Source organism: Pteronotus mesoamericanus, unplaced genomic scaffold, assembly GCF_021234165.1.
Source record: "Pteronotus mesoamericanus isolate MK-2021 breed Mesoamerican mustached bat unplaced genomic scaffold, CSHL_Meso_final contig_50, whole genome shotgun sequence".
NCBI lineage: Eukaryota > Metazoa > Chordata > Mammalia > Chiroptera > Mormoopidae > Pteronotus > Pteronotus mesoamericanus.
The window spans coordinates 15,927,395-15,940,148 of NW_026555186.1; the positions used below are offsets into that span (position 1 = coordinate 15,927,395).

At 56.6% G+C, this 12,754-nt stretch overlaps 1 protein-coding gene across 1 annotated transcript in view; it reads right to left on the reverse strand.

The window, feature by feature from the left end:
- Positions 1–882: 882 nt before the first annotated feature.
- NKD2 (NKD inhibitor of WNT signaling pathway 2) overlaps positions 883–12,754 on the reverse strand; it is a 29,198-nt gene continuing 17,326 nt past the window's right edge. Inside the window, exons 3-9 of the mRNA XM_054578648.1 lie at positions 5,854–5,914; positions 5,246–5,373; positions 4,723–4,818; positions 3,913–4,060; positions 3,490–3,574; positions 2,726–2,853; positions 883–2,521 (exon numbers count right to left, since the gene is read on the reverse strand). Of these exons, the coding sequence (XP_054434623.1) occupies positions 1,929–2,521; positions 2,726–2,853; positions 3,490–3,574; positions 3,913–4,060; positions 4,723–4,818; positions 5,246–5,373; positions 5,854–5,914 (1,239 nt within the window). The 3' untranslated portion in view covers positions 883–1,928. The remainder of the gene's footprint in view (positions 2,522–2,725; positions 2,854–3,489; positions 3,575–3,912; positions 4,061–4,722; positions 4,819–5,245; positions 5,374–5,853; positions 5,915–12,754) is intronic.

Here is a 12,754-nt window from a genome sequence, read left to right on the forward strand (position 1 = left end):
GAGCTCTACACACTGAGGAATAGACCCAGGTTGGGATGACAGGCATTTCTGTAAAAACCGCAGTGCCAGCCACGTGGGTGTCGTGCAGCATGCGTGTGTGTGGGGGCAGCCAGACACCAGCTGGGGTCTGATGACCTGAGATACCTGGGAAATTGAGATGCGAGTGCTCCTGCCTCAAAAGACCTTGAGAACTCCTAGTTCTCCCTCACCCGTGGCCTCGGATCACAGACACCAGTGACTCCGAAGTCCAGAGGGGCTTTACAACAGCCGGACAGGGACACAATGGCAAAAGGGAGGAGAAGGTTGCAAATGATGCATCGGCTCTTCCAGAGTCTCATCACAGAGAGCCCAGCGTCCCCATGTAAACCTTGGTCCGTGCAGCTCCAGACAGTGGCCCGAGGTATCCCGTTATCATAAACCCAATTTGGGGCTTAGGTTTTGGGTTTTTTGTTTTTGTGTTTTGGAGCAGTAAAGTGGGTGCAAAAAAAAACCCCCCAAAAAACCATTACCCATAAGTCTGGAGTTCCATATTTTCCTTCTACAAATGTCTGTATAAACAGATAGACACGCTCTCCATGCATCATGAACTCCCACAGGCTGGTGCAGGTGGGCTGACTGTATCTATTTAAAAACCTCATTTTAGTCCTGGCTGGTGTGGCTCAGTGGATTGAACACCAGCCTGTGAACCAAAAGGTCACTGGTTTGATTCCTAGGCAGAGGCACATGCCTGGGTTGCAGGCCAGGTCCCCAGCTGGGACGTGTGGGAGGCAATTGATCACACTGATGTTTCCCTCCCTTCCTCTCTCTCTCTAAAAACAAATAAAATCTTAAAAAATAAAAAGCTCATTTTAAAACAGTATGACATATTACAAAATGCACGTATTTTTATTATGCCTCAGGGCAAGGGGAACCTCAATTACAAGGCAACCACCAATTTGCTGGATTCTTAAAAACAGTTCCATGAAGGTGAATGCACAATCACCTGCCTAAACTCTCAAATTGCCAGAAAGTCCACTTGCTCATGTGGGATGGAGGAAGGAGCAGCATTGTCCTGCCACAGGGCGCTGCCAGCGAAGGTCCCATGACCCTGACACCATCACTGCCGCTTTCCCTGGAGGGATCACTCTGCTCTGCAGGTGGACACCACGGACACTGTGCCACGAGCACTACAATGGTTTATGTGAGTCCAGAAAACACATGTCCTGCCTCTCGTCCCATGGACTGTGATTGTTTTAGATAGAAACTACCGCCTCCCCTGGCCCTGCTGTCCCCGCCTGTGTCCACTTAAGATGCTGGTGCCGGCACCAACCCACGCGTGTCCCCCCTTTGCTCTCATGGCCTCACTTCCTGAATTTATTGACCGCCGTTTGAGGAGCACTTTGCGCCTCCCTCGTGGCCGCCCTTCCGTTAGGAGCAGTACTCAGCGTGGTGAGGCAGAACTCCCTGCCGCACATGCAGCACACTGAGCAAGGAAGAGTGGCTCCCCAAAACCACCACTCTGGGCTTCAGAATGAATAACACACGAAGGCTGCAACACTGCACCTTCGCGCTCTGCTACATAACATCAAGGCCTTGCCACCCTGCACCTCTCAGTCCAAGGCACCCGAAGCATGAGGCGCCGTGAGGAAAACGCGGAAGTCGTCTGAGCAGAGTCCCTTCCAGGCCAGGAGGGCTCATTTTGGAATCATACATGAAAGATATAACTGTACTCTTCTATGCTTACATGTGGTTTTATGGGTTACACAGAATCACTTCATAACTGGGAAACGCCAGTGGCATCGAATGTGTTCACTTCAACAGGACATCCGTCGGGAGCACGGAGGAAAGGAGAGCAGAGGAAGGGCCTTCTCCGTGAGTGTCCACCTGGTGCCGCCTCAGCCGCCCACGCCGGAGACCTGGAGCTGGGCGCCCGGGTCAGCGCGTGCACGCTAGGACGGGTGGTGGTGGTGGTAGTGGTGGTGGTGGTGGTGTTCGTGATGGTGGTGGTGTTCGTGGCGCTGGATCACGGGCACGGAGTAGCCCTCCCCCACCAGCAAGGGCGGCAGGTCCCGTACCACCTCGTGCTCCATTACCGCAGGCTGGCCCAGCGTGGCCTTCAGCGGTGAGTGGCCCTCCCTGCCCTTCTGCCGGTACCTCTTGTGGCCATAGGGCTGTGGCGGGGGCTGTGGCGGGGGCTGTGGGAGGTGGTGGCTCTCCTGGGGGGGCTGGGGCAGTGCGGCTGGTGGGTAGTAGCCGAAGGCCCTCCCGGGTTTGCCTCCACCAGGCACGCCCCCACTGGGCACCCCGGGCGGCCTGCCCGAGCCCTTGGGAGACTTGAGGAATTGCTTTTCCTGCCCCTTCAGCCGGGGCTGCATGTCCAGGGCCCGGGCAGCGGGCTCGCTGGCCAGCAGGACATGGTCAGCCAGCACCTGGGACCTGCGGTTGTACATGGTGTGTGCATCCGACTCCTGGGAGCGAGATCTGCTCGGGGGCTGGGAGGTCTTGCCCTGGTGCTCCTGCTTGGCCTGTGTTGGTGGGGACCCTGCACACATGGGACACAGACCTGTGAGACCCTCTGCAGGGCCTGGACATCCCACCTTGCACCAAGTACCCCCCACACCCGCATGCAATGCCACAGCATAGTTGTTGCAGGAGCTCTAGAACCCTCAGGCCAGGGCTCATGCTCCTAAGGGAGGCGTCCACACCCCGGGGCCTCTTGCCCAGGGGAATGGTCCCAAGTACCTACCGGGCCCGAATTTAGATGTATAGTTTTCTATTCCGGCCAGGTCTAGGTAGTGGTTTCTCCGCTCAGTGTTCTCATCCACGCAGTATGGTCCCCTCACGGGACAGGGATGGGGGTCGGCATTGGGCCTCCTGCATGGGGCACAGAGCTGAAGGGGCCTGACCTCCACACCAGGCCAGAGCAGACATTCCTCGGAGAGGAAGGGGGCACCGGAGTGGACGGTCCTGGGCAGCGGGCTCTGACCAGCACTGCTTCCCAGAGAGGAGCATCAGAGCGCGTGGGTGTGCACGACAGCAAGGTCCCCAGCTGGCCTGGAACCCCATCAGCACCCCAGAATCATTGTTGCGAGTTGCCTTAGGGAGCCTGCAAGAACTCCTGTCTCCTGGTCCACCTAGGACACCCAGTTGGGCCCTGAGGCAGAGAGCGGGTCACTGCTCGGACACCTCCACTGTCCCTGTCACCGCCACAGCCGGTGAGTGGAACCAGTGTGCCAGACCGAGGGTCTCACAGCTGACCTGCCCTTCAAGCCTCACTCATCTCTCAGGCAGACACTGGGTGTTCTCAGCTCCAGCCGGGTGCCGGGCCACAGGGCAGCACCCGCGCCCCAACAGGAGGCTGTGCCCAGGGCTCCCGGCACCCAGCTGCCCGCCTGGCAGTCGGCCCTCAGGGGGCAGTCCTTGAGGCCTGCAGGGAGCAGGGGTGTGGGCGGGCTGCTCCCACCTGAGCAGGGTACACCTGGAGGGTGGAGCCCGACCCCGGTCCCTCACCTGATGTATGCAGACAGCCTCCTATCGGCCACCCTAGAGTCCTCCGGGATCTCGCCTTCCGTCCTGCAGCGAGTGGGCTCCCGGTCTGCAAGAGTGAATTCACTCAGTCATTTGTTCGCTCGTTCATTCATTCACTGAGCAAATACTTCGGAGCCCTTGCCAGGTGCCAGGCCCTGCCTTCCATGTTCAGGAAACCAGAGATTTTGCCCAGGCCTTGGCGGGGGGCAGGGGAGCAGGGCAGGCAGCGAGGCGCTGAATAGTAGACACAACAACCAGTAATCCCCATGGCCGGGTGTGGAGGTAAGGGCTCTGAGGAAATGCAGAGCGCAGGTGGGGAACCAGGAGGGGTCTGCAAGGAGGGGGTGCGCGGCCATTTACAGCAGGACCTTCCAGGCATCCGAGCAGGGGAGCCAGGCCCCTCACCCTGTCCAGCGGGGGGACTCTCCTTCCTCTTGCTGGAGGGCTCAGGGCTGACGGTCAGCTTCACGCGGAGGGTCTTACTGCTGCCAGAGGAGTGATTGACTGAGGCGTCGACGACCTCGTAGATGGTGTGCATAAGGCTGGACATGTCCTGAGGATGGCACTGGCGTCACTGACACAGGCAGACTGGGCTGCGATCTGCCCTCCCCATGCCACCGCTTCCAGGCTGCCCGCCTGTTTGAGTGGCTCTGCATTCCATACGAGCGCTGGCTCAGACAGAATGGCCACAACTGAGCAGCCTTTCTTACTCCACATTTAACCCCGTGTGGCACCAAACAGCCTGGGTAAGTAGTCCTGCTGCTGTTGGAATCATATCTCTTGGACTGTTTAAATTTCACACTGAATCTATACGTTCAAAGGACTCAGCAACCAAATAACTACCAAAGTGTTACTCTAACCCACAGACACTTATTTCTGTCATCCTACATGTTTGCTTCCTTTAGAGGGGCACACCGCCCATCCTGGACACGCAGGCCAGCCGAGGCAAGTGCCGGGGGCCCTTCCGGGACTCTTGCCACTGTGCCCACTGAGCCTCCGGGGGATCCAGAAACAGGCCATGCGGGGCTCTGACAGCCTCGGGCCACAAGGCTCGCAAAGTTGCCTAGATCCATCACCCCCGCCCCCCTCCTGGGAAAGGCCCAGCGTCTCCTCCCGCCCTCCAGGGCTCAGCCTGTCCCCCCATCACAGAGGCCATGGTCTGTTCTGCCAGGCCCCCGCCCTGTGGACCACCTTCCAAAAACACAAGCACATCACCTCCCTGGTGGCCTTCCCACTGTTGTCGAAGCCATAGAGCGTGAAGGTCCACTCCTGGCGGTTGTCCTCCTCCACCGAGACGTCACACTGGAGCGCCTGAGGGGCACATGGGAATAGGGGCAGGTGGGGTCATCGCCCTGAGCTGGGACCCCCAAGCCTCCCCCATCTCTCAGGGGAACAGGTCCCCTCATTGCTCCCTCAAGCTCCTGCCTTGGGTGGACTGGGAGACGAATGGTGGACCTCTGCGTCATTGCCATGGTGCTAGTGCCACAGCTGAGGAAGTCCCCCGGATTATTTGGTGCCACATCGACCAGTCTGGGCTGGATATGTGGCGACACTTTCCTTGTGCACCACCCCCTTTTCCAGAGCTTGCAGATGTTGGAAGCACATGCAAGCTTTGCGGTAACTCCCCCAACTGGCTGAACCGCAGGAAAACTGTCCAGGCAGGAGGCTGTTTTAGGGTCAATGTGCACCTATCCCAGCTGCAGACCCCTTTGCACCATGAAACAGAGCAAAGACCTACATCAATGTTCAGGTGCTTCTTGCCCAGGCCTCGCGGGCCCTCGCGGTTTGCTGCTCTTTCAACATCATCGGCAGTGAAGAGCTGTCCGGTCCCCTCTCGACCCTCGGCCTTCTCGGCGGGGAGTGCCACTGGAGGTACAAGGAGGAGAGAGGAAGAACTGTTTTCTCCTGACCCAGCCCAGACAGGGAAGTCAGGGGAGCGGGGATGTGGGAAGGTGCGGCCGGGGAGCCTGTGATTCTTTCCACATGTTCCTGAGCTGACAGCCCGTCCTTCCAGAACAAGGAGCTATCAATGGATCTGTGCAAAGGGCAGGAAGCCCTCGCCTGGCTTAGCCATGGCCACATGTGCCCTCGGCCCTAGCTTCGGATAGCCAGACATAGCCAGGCGTGTCCTCCTGGTTCTGCCCCACCCAGCCAGCAGTGGCTTCAGAGATGGAGGTGAGAAGGCTGCCCTGGGTTGGTCTGGGTTTGGTGGGGAAGCTAAGGAGCATGCAGCATGGGTGGTCCGTGTCATCAGGGGCTCATCTCTCCCGGTGTCCTGAGGGCAGGTTTTGAGCATATGCCTGGGGCACAGGGTAGAGTCTGTGAGGTTTGGGGAGTGGGACTTACCCTCTAGAGGACACTGGTCCTCCCGGAAAGGTCCTTCTGTGGGGTCCCCGCTGAGAAGCTCCTGCAGAGAGAACAGCAAGCATGTGACCACATGGCTCTGTGGGGCAGGCCATGGACACCAGTCTTCAAGGGTGTCACTGCAGAGACGCCAACCTGTGCACGCCTCACTAAGTCTTAGACTCTTAGCAAGTAAAAGACATGCACATCTCACCATGTTTTCTGGTTCCATGAGAACCATCTTAGGACAACACGCTGCTGCCAGACACAAGAACTGGGAGAATGATGCCCTGTCGCTGCCCAAGAATGCAGGTGGCCAGGATCCCGGCTGTGCGGGGGTTGGTGGGCAGGCACCTCCCCCAGGGCAGCCAGGTGAGGCGGAGCAGTCGGCTCAGAGAAGCTCCTCAGCTTCCAGAGCCAATCCCAAAACCAGTCATGGAAAAATGGGATACTTCCAACTGAAACGCTGCAGAACAAAAGCTCGCATGGCCCTGATAAAGGACCCACAAAAGTGAAGAGCACGAGGAAAGCAAACATGAATAGGGTGATCAGGGAAGCACCTTGAACCAGAGGATCCTGCCTGGCAAAGAGACTCATGCCTGCATTAGCCACTCGCCCCCAGAGATGGGAGGGTTTCCCAGGGACTCTAGGGGAGGCAGCAGGCACCCTCTGCTCCCCAGGCATTTCTGTTCTGACTCAATGGCTGCAGAGTGCTGAGGGCCCGGCAGAGGGCAGAAGTAGAGGTGCCTGCGTGTGGACATGCAGCCCCAGGGCTACTTGGCCGGACAGCCCTCCCAGCCCCACAGCTTCATCATCCCTCCTGACGGGGGGCCACAGTGTCACTGGACGCCCCTCACCTTTCCCTTGGCTCCAGGCCTGGAATCCGATGTGACTACGGCCCTAAAGTGCCTGAAGTTCCTTTTGAAAAAAAATGTCCACCCACATATATCCCAACGCTAGAATCTACAGTGTTTATTGACAAGCTAAATCAGCAACTACCTCTGAGATGCAGAGAGGCTCAAATAAAAGGTAAAAAACATTGGGGAGAAAAGTAACAGTCCTCATCCCTGTGACTGCTGGTTTCAGTCAAATTTGTCCTGGTTACATTAAAATGCCCTTTAATCTGTACAGCTTTGGCTAAACTGAAGGGCCAAAAGCTTTAACTGCAATGGATAAACCTACCACAGGGATGCTCGCCAGGTGTGTGGCCCCTTCCCGCAGGGGTGACCTCCTAGGCACCAAATCCCAGATAATTGGGGCCCTCAAGCGAGACAGGGGCGTAAGCAGATACCCCATCTCCCGAAGTCCAGCAAGTGCCCATCTCCCACAGAGTCCAGCCCTGCTCCTGGGATGCCCCTTATCTGCCTACCCTGATCTGAGCACCCTGTGGCGGAGACCCCCGCTCCTGGACCTTTACTTTCCGCCCTCACTCCCTTTGCCACCCCAGAGGAGCCCCAGCCTCATGCCTATAAAAGTCTGCCTCTCACCCTGACCAGTGTGGCTCAGTGGGTTGGGTGCTGGCTGGCAAACTGAAAGGTCGCAGGTTCCATTCCCAGTCAGGGCACATGCCTGGGTTGTTGAGGGGGACATAGGAGAGGCAACAGGTTGGTGTTTTTCTCCCTCCCTTCCCCTCGCTCTAAAAAATAAATACAATCTTTAGAATTGTTTTATTTAAAAATAAATTTTTTAAAGTAAAATCAACCAATGTGTGTGTAAATAAGTGGAACACATCGATGTCTCTCTCCCTTCCTCTCTTAAAAAAAATAAAATTTAAAAAGAAATCTTTTTTAAAAAGAGTGAGGGGGAGGGAAGGAGAAAGACTAGGAGAGAAACATCGATGTGTGAGAGCAACATTGATCTACTGCCTCCTGTACGCCCCCCTACCAGGGACTGACCCCCCAACCCAGGCATGTGTCCTGACTGGGAATGGAACCTGCGAGCTTTCAGTCTGCAGGCTGGCGCCCAGCCCACTGAGCTACACCAGCCAGGGCAAATAAATAAAATCTTAAAAAAAAAAAAAAGGTCTGCCTCTCATCCAGATCTGGCCGCGCCTTCTGCCTGCCCAGATTTCTGTAGAGGGTCCTCAGCACTATCCTCCTTACTCCCCTGACTGAGAGCTCTGTTCCTGCACGCCCCCCACTCCCAGGGCTTCCCTATCAAGCAAGCAGGGTGGGCCTGACCTTCTGCTGATCCCCTCAGGCATAGGGGTGAGGGTGGGGGACAATGCTCCATGCTCGCTTCCTGCTCCCACCTCCAGCTGCCCTGGTGCGTTATCCATTCATTCGCCAGCCTCTGCTGGGCCCTCCAGTGGCCTGGCTCTGCTGGCCGTGGGGACAGGATTTCAGCCTGAGGTATCCTAAAGCTTGAGGAACGCCCAGGTCCTTCTTTTGCATGTCAGTGTTAGGTGGCTGCGACCTTCTCTGTCTGCGGGTCCCCATGGTCTGATCCCTACTCCTCTCACCCTGCAGGGGCTCTCAGGAGAGACTACTCAGGCCTACCAATCAGCTGCCCCAAGGCTGCCACCCATATCTCCTGCCCAACTCTGTCCTGCACTAAGCCTCTGGAGGACCTCTGCTCCACGAGCCATAGCGCGAGACTGAGCTCCTTGTCCTCCCCAGCAAGCAGCCCTGCCCTCGAAGGGTCTGTCCAAGATGGGTCTTTGTGAAAGGCCCAGGAATGACCATCTGCTCAGGTGAGACCGTGAGGCACTCCCCACTGCTGCCCGTGGGTGCAGGGTGATGGGAGTCGCCTGAAATCATGGCTCCTGGCCTCCCTTGAAAGACCAGGAGCCCTGGCTGCACCTTCCTATGGGATAGCACTCGGTGGAGCCCAGCAACCATGCCAGGGTCCTTCCCCACATCCACCAGAACTGTGGTGACACAGGCAGTCCATCACCGCAGGTGCCAGGTCTGGGAGATCTCACGCACCTGTCAGAAGGAGGGGCAGGAGACCAGCTCCTGCTTCAGGCAGCAGAGGTGAGATAGGAAAGGAGAAATCTTTTGTGATGCAAATACACACCTCCTGAGTGCCTCTGCTTTTCAGATTTCAATGTTCAAGTATTCCTTCAGAATTTGGTGCATCTGGGATCTTAGCAAACACATTCCCAAGTTTGCAGGGGCCTCTGTTTTCCTTGGGAACCCCATGCTCCTGAGTAAAACAAAGGTGGGAACCTGGGGGAAAGATCTTTGAGGAAAGCAGTGTGGAGACGTTACTGCTTCTTCACCTGATGCCTGAGTGAGACCAAGCACATGAAAAGAAAGACCTTATAAGACCTGCTTCATTTCCCACCAGCAGCCATTGGGATTAATTCAGTTGCTTTGTCCCAGGAAGGACAGGTGTAGCCTCTTTTCCAAACAGATAAAACCTGTGTGTGTTTCCCTTGAAAGATCCGTGCTAGCTCCGCCTACAGTTCTTTAAAGGAGGCCAGTGCAGTGGTCTTCAGGATCTGGGCTTCAATAAAGAGAGTCTGAGGCCCCGGCTGGGTAACTCAGTTGGTTCCAGCGTTGTCCCAATATGCCAGGGTTGCATGTCTGATCCCCAGTCAGGGCACATACAAGAATCAACCAGTGAATGTGTACATAAGTGGAACACATCGATGTCTCTCTCTCTCCCTTCCTCTCTAAAAAAATAAATAAATAAAATTTAAAAACAGGGTCCGTGGAGGATAACAGGGCCTGGGGGACAGTGTGACAGTGTCCTGGGACAGCGATAATAAAGAGCTGCAAATTGGGGGTTTAAACAATAGAAACGTATGCTCTCCGCTTTGGGGCTAGCAGTTAGAAATCTAGGTGTCACAGGGCTGCACTCCATCTGGAGGTTCCAGGGGAGGGTTCTTTCTGTCTCTTCCAGCTCCTGGTGTCCCCAGGTGTTCTGGGCTTGTGGCCACACCTCCAGCTTCTGCTCTGTTGTCACATGGTCTCTCCATGTGTCTGTCTCCTCTGGGTCAAGTCTCTCACTGCCTCCCTCTTACAAAGATGCACATGCAGGCAGCTGGGCCCCACCAGGATGAAGATCAGACCTGCAGAGACCCTTCTTCACATGTCACAGCCGTGGGTTCCAGAGTGGAGGACAGTGATCTTTGGGGCCAGCATTCATTCAGCCCCCACTGTCCGAAGCTGGACCTCATCTTCATTCTGCTACAACTGGCCAATAATTCTGTATCGGCCACCTCATCACTTGGGCCTTGGTTTCCTCTTGGTGAAATAAGGAACGGGATCCGAGGAGGGCGCTGGGGCTCTCCAGGTGCCCACCGCGAGTCAGGAGTGTGCACACACCACGCTGTGGGGCCTTCCCCCCGAACGGAGAGGCCTGTGCTGCGAGGACAGATAAGGTAGCACCCTTGGTTCTGACACCAGAGCTTGCTGACTGGCCTTCCTCCTCTTACCCTAAAGAGGCCAGTAACAAGGCTGAGGGCAGAGGAGATGCACGCACGCACAGTTCCTGCTTTAAGAGAGAAACGTGATGGACACACTGCCAGAAACTGGCTTGCTTCTCAAAGTAGACTCTTTGCAGACTCCAAAAGGCCTCTCTGGCTTGTGTTCCTGAAAATGTGGTGTTCCCCAGGGGCAAATATTTACACTGTCCAGAAAGCCAGCTCTGTGTGCTGAATCTCAGAAGCAGGTTCCCTTCTGTGAAAGAGTCCAGGATGTTTGTGATGAGAATCCAGTGTGACCACCAGGAGAGTGGGCACGTGGGACCTGGGCACACCCCACCCACCAGGCAGGAGAGCTGCTCTGGTTCCCCTGCCGCTCTCGGAACTGCCCTGTCTTCTCCATTAGCACAGACTCGGGCGACCTACTCGATGGCGCTCAGAGCCCCCAATAGCTCACGACCTACAGCCCCAGCACCTCTGGCCTTCTGGAAGTCCTGCCCTCCTGAATATGAGGTCAGAGCTGCTCCCTGGAGTTCTGGGTGAGTTCCCAAGTCCTGTGTCTTCTCCCCCCCCCCCCGGCCCCCGCCCCGGTGTAGTGGGGCAGGGCAGGATGGGACTCCCTGTGGCCCAGAGTCCAAGCAGGTAAGAAAGGGGTCGGGGAGGGTAGAGAAAAACAGAGGGAGAGATGGGGGCAGGGAGGAGACCTGAGCAGGTGTGTTGGCTGCGTCTTTCTAGAACTAACTGCTCTTAACAGAAGTCACTGAGCACCCACTCAGTGGCTTGGTGGGTTCCTCAGGAAAGGATGACCTTAAGTGCTGGGTGAACGTTTAGAATCATGGCGCCTCCAGAGCCTACACTTGTGGTCCCAGGGGTTATCCAGTGTTCCCGTGAGATCAGAAATAAGAGGGACTTCTCCTGGGCAAGTTCAGTCATCCCCAGCGAACGGCACTCCTGGGTTCAGAACGCCTCTCTATGTCTGTACCCCTGCTCCCCAGACCGACTTCACATGGCTGTAAGGGACACGGGGCAGGGACGAGGACAGGACATCATAACAGGAACAGCCTGGTGGGGTTTCTGGTCAGCAGGGAAATAGCCTCACCTTAATTCCCTCCTCTTAACAGGTAATGCCTTGGCAGGTGAAACAGGTAGCTCTAACGTAGCTCATGGGGAGGCCTTGGGGACAGCTGGGGAAAAAAGGGCCATTGTCACCCCCTCAACTCCAGCTTCTGCAGTTAGCACTGCCTGGCCAGCCATGGAACTCTCTAGAAGCAAAAGCTGCCATGTCAAGAGCTACAGAACAACCTCATTCCTCTTTGCAAGTGGCTCAGCACAAGGCTAATCCGCCAAATGGTGGCAGCCCCAGTGCTGGGTGGTCAGGGAGGAGCCAGGGGCCAGGAGCTGCCTGCCCAGTTATGATGGACTGGGAAGTTACAGGAGTTGCAGGCAAGCAAGGACTGTGAGGCTCAGAAGAGAGGCCAAGGGAGGCCTGGTGTGGCTGGAGTCCCTCAGGGGAGGTGTCATCAGGCCTATGCCATAGGTGGCCAAGGCTACTTCAGGGCAGTCTGGAAGGTGCCTGGGGCTGGGTGAGGGTGGAGGGCAATGTGACCTCCAGACCAGGATGCCCTGGGCCCAGGAGGAGCCTGAGCTCCCACTGGAGGCCAGCAGGACACTGGATGTACTGAGGGAATGATGTGGGATGAGAGGTAGGGGAGGTTTGGCATCATCGTGCCCCGGACCACGCAGGAAAAAGCAAAGGGCGAGGCTGGGTCCTGAGGAACCCCAAGGGCTGGGACACCCCAGAGGGGGTGAGGAGAAATATCAGGGTCAGAAGGGTCAAGGGTCTTGGAGAGGAGGACAAGGAGGCCGACAGCGCACCTGGCAGGCTGGGCTCTGTGGGAACTGTCAGGGGCAGGTGAGGGCCGACAGGAGGAAGGAGGGGGGAAGTTGGGGGGGTAGGTGGAGGGAGGGGACTGAAGGCCTGTGCTTTGTGCTCCACAGGAGCCTCAGGTGGGAGAGGCCCGTCACTAGGCACTCCAGCAGAGAAACATGGATGTGGAGGCGGGTGGCTGCTTCCAAGGCTGTTTAAATAAAAGAACCCCATCGCCAGGGCCAGGAATTCAAGGCAGGTTTCCAGACGCCACCAGACTCAAGCCTGTGTGGGAACACATCTGCCCCCCAGTGTCTAAGGGACTCAGGCTACTCTCAGAGCTTGTTGTTTGTAAGAAACGCTCTGTGAGGGGGTGGAGGCCGCTTTCTGCTGGTTGCCAGTGGATGGAATTTGACTTCAAGGTGATCCGCCAGCGTCTGTCTGGAAACACCACGGCAGCTTTGAAGTGGAAGTCTCGGTTTCAACGGCTAAACAGTTTCAGATGTGACAATGTAGTTTTATGGGCTTAATAATTCCGACACATGTGCAGCTGAGGCCCACGGTGGGTCCCATTCAAGGGGCCGCTGTAACTGTTATTCTGAACTTCTGATTTTAAAGCAAAAGATTAGGGACGATGAAACCAAGCATTCACGGGCTGGGGGCCG